Source organism: Ixodes scapularis, unplaced genomic scaffold, assembly GCF_016920785.2.
Source record: "Ixodes scapularis isolate PalLabHiFi unplaced genomic scaffold, ASM1692078v2 PGA_scaffold6__148_contigs__length_123643588, whole genome shotgun sequence".
In the NCBI taxonomy this organism is placed as follows: domain Eukaryota; kingdom Metazoa; phylum Arthropoda; class Arachnida; order Ixodida; family Ixodidae; genus Ixodes; species Ixodes scapularis.
Window position 1 is genome coordinate 101,716,685 of NW_024609881.1, and position 3,358 is coordinate 101,720,042.

Below are 3,358 nucleotides of genomic sequence, written 5' to 3' on the forward strand. Positions count from 1 at the left end.
AGTCGGAATCGTCGTAAAGCAGCAGCATATCACGAGTCCACGCGACTACCGCGCACGTAACCAACTCGTATCCACCAGCTTTTTGGCGCCGCCATCTAACCGGGGACGTCACGGCTCTTGTAAGGTCCCGTGACGAGTGGCCACATTTGCGTACATCATAGCGAAAACCGGGGCCCGGACGCCACTTTCTAATTTCCGGTTTATAACTCTAAGCCTTTATGCCCCTATGATTACCCACCCCTCCCTCCCCTCAGAAAGGCGTTTCGCAGAAAGGAGCGTGCTCATTTGAGCAATGCAGTACATGTTTCGTACAGCTGTCAGCATTTGATGAGTAAAAGAAAAATTCGTTTTGTTGCAGCCGTACACGCTATCCGCTCTATTTTTGGTGTATGCGCTCTAGTCTTCGTCCGGGACAGCGCCCGCGAGCTTGCAGTCCTGTAGAGTGTACACCCATGTCCAAGAAGTCGTCTCGTACGCTCCTCAAAATAGCCATGGCTATTTTGTGTGCAGCAATTCTCGCCTCGCTGGTATATATTGATTGGTTACGACGGCCACCTTCTTGCCCCACGCCAGCATCCGGCGGCACGACCAGAGGGCAGGTAATACGCAGTGCTGTTGCTATGATCACTGAAAGAATGAGAACGGCAGGCTGATTCCTCGGCAGTCCCGCCTCCCTACCGAGCTTCGTGTCTTCGATAATGCTCCAGTGTCTCGTGAGCTTCGAGCGTTCACGCGCAGCCAAAGCACGGTGGAAGGCAACGGGCCTGTGATAGTGGCCTGGCATCCGAACAAACGCCCTGTATTTCCCATCCTGTCAGTGACCGTATTGGTCATTCCGATTTCAATTTCTTCTGCGGATCTCTCAAGTGTTGTCCTGCGGAACTTCTTTGAATAAACCTTGCGTTGGGCGTTTTCGGATTTCATATTTGCCGCAGAGGCAACGGAAAAGATAGTTTTATATTGTTTAGTTTCGTATTCTAGAAAATTTGAGCTCTCGTTCTCTAAAAGCGTGAATGAAATCGACATGGATACACTCGACTCTACAATAGGTTCTAAATAACAAGGAGTTTTCGTAGATTGTACGCAAACGCTTTGCGTTGGCAGCGCGAGCTCGTGGCGACTTTTCCAGGCACAGATTGAGCACGCGTCCGCAAAGCCTGCGATCCGCAGTGTATACCAGTGATCTCTATGACTATTTTCTGGATCGCGTTTGCCCGCTCCGCTAATACGGCCACGGTCGGCCATCTTTTTGGTAGAGTTATATTATCTCTAGCCACACCATATTAGTATGGTGGCGCAATCTACCTCCCCTTTGATAGGGTGCACGTTTTCCACCCACAGCTGAAGGGTCGCGGGGCTACTTCAGGAATACCCTGGGGAATGCTTTCCTACGGTAAGTCCCGATGGTAACCTTGGGAATGCTTATCGATGGTAAGTTCCTGTCTTGTCGCGATCAGGCCGATTTGAACAGCGCGCCGCACAACATGACGGCAAAGTGGATCTTTCTATGTCGCATGCACTGAGTTTCAAGGTTCTGATTTGTCGAGCTACTTCCAAGTACGAAATATCACCCACGGTACAGTGTACTAGACCCACGGCTATTCTTATGGCAGACTGCCTCCACAACGCCGTAAGCCATAATACTATGATGGTTAGAGATAATATAACCCTACCAAAAAGATGGCCGACCGTCGCCACATTTCTGTGCATAGGCGGAGCTGGGCAAACGCGATCCAGCAAATAATTATATATATCAGCTGTGTATACAAGCTTCGACGAGTACAGTTTTGCACTTTTCGTGTCTATTGTTAATTTCGTGTTTTTATTTTTGTTTGCGCAGACTTCCAGACTCAGCGACGATGATTTCGCGCTCAGAGCAGAAAGAATCAACAAAGTGTGTCGCACGTACCAGGTGGCCCTGGCGGATCACAACAGACGCATTTTGAAGCGCAACATCAGCGACGAACGGCCCCACCTCTGCCCGATGCGAGACTGTCCTATTATGATGGACCCTGCACACAAAGTCGGCTACTGCTTCATAAACAAGGTTGCGTCCACCACAGTCAAGTCCATTTTCGGGCTCCTGCTACACATCAGCAACACGGGAAACACAGTTAACAGCTTACACAAGGCCTTTCTTGAGCAAGTCCTCACAGTGTCACACAAGACATTTCTACAGAGGAGCAGCGAGCAGCGCTACACAACCGCCAAGTTCGTGAGGCATCCTTTCGAGAGGCTAGTATCCGCTTACGTGGACAAGGCGCTATGCCCACGTGCTGGCAATGTCTATTATTACGACCGATACTGGAACGACGTCCCTAACGTAAGGGCAACGGGCCGGAACTTGACCTTCCCGGAGTTCATCGACTACGTACTGAATCAGACAGTGAACGAGATGAACCCCCATTGGGCTCCGTACTACTTGACGTGTCAGCCTTGTAACGTCAAGTACGAGGTCGTCGGAAAGCTGGAAACAGCAAGCAGAGACTTTGCGCTGTTCTTTGGAGCGTTGGGTGCTCGGCTGGGGGACATTCCACGGAAAAACAACGGTGGCGACCACGGGTTCCGCAAATCTGCCCATGAGTTTTTTAAGGAGCTCAGTTTACATCAGGTGATGCGTTTATATGAACGGTTCTTCTTCGATTTCGAGATGTTCGGATATGACTTCAAGGACTATCTGCACTGACAGTGTATGGGAAACCAAAGGTTAAGGCCAACTTAAAGAGAGTTCTTCTCATCCAGTGCTTCAGCAAATCTGCTGTAGAGAAAACAAGAACCTATACCTGAAACCTATAAAGTTATTTTTTCGTTAAATGCGTATTCAAAAGTAAGATTTACTGAATAATATATACGTCTAGACAACTTGAGTGTACCGGCAGCCTAAAAATAGTGTCTCATGTATTGAGTCATAACTTCGTGTATACTTATAATGTCTGCCCAATCCCCGGTTTCCACATATCACCCCAAAGGCGCGCCGCTACCCCATACAAGACAGAAAATGTGTACGACGTGATTAAGCCCCCCTCGTGCGCTGTATTCTTGGTGCTCTTTTTGGAATTTGTTATGGTTGCTGTGGGATAGAACCTTTCGGGGCTGTCATTTTATTAGCGCTTGAGCTACACCTGGGACCATGAAAACTGACTGAAGCTCATTTCGAGGAGAGACTGTACCCCAATTCTACCTCCTGCCACTCAACAGTATTTGGTAGGCAGAACTTCGAGGCAGATATTAAGAATGGCCTCTCTGGCCTTCCTCAGTGCATCCTGCTGAGGCTTCACTCAAGTCCCAGCTTAACTCAGGCCTCCCTAGCTTCGAAACTGGATCAGCCTATCCCTATCGAAAATACCATCAGGGAAAA

The 3,358-nt window shown here is 49.0% G+C and overlaps 1 protein-coding gene across 1 annotated transcript; it reads left to right on the forward strand.

The window, feature by feature from the left end:
* The first annotated feature begins 452 nt into the window (after positions 1-452).
* LOC121838554 (carbohydrate sulfotransferase 13-like) lies at positions 453-2,686 on the forward strand. Its single transcript, XM_042294868.1, has 2 exons — positions 453-527; positions 1,841-2,686. The coding sequence occupies exons 1-2, from the start codon at positions 453-455 to the stop codon at positions 2,684-2,686; spliced, it is 921 nt and encodes a 306-aa protein (XP_042150802.1).
* The last annotated feature ends 672 nt before the right edge of the window (positions 2,687-3,358 follow it).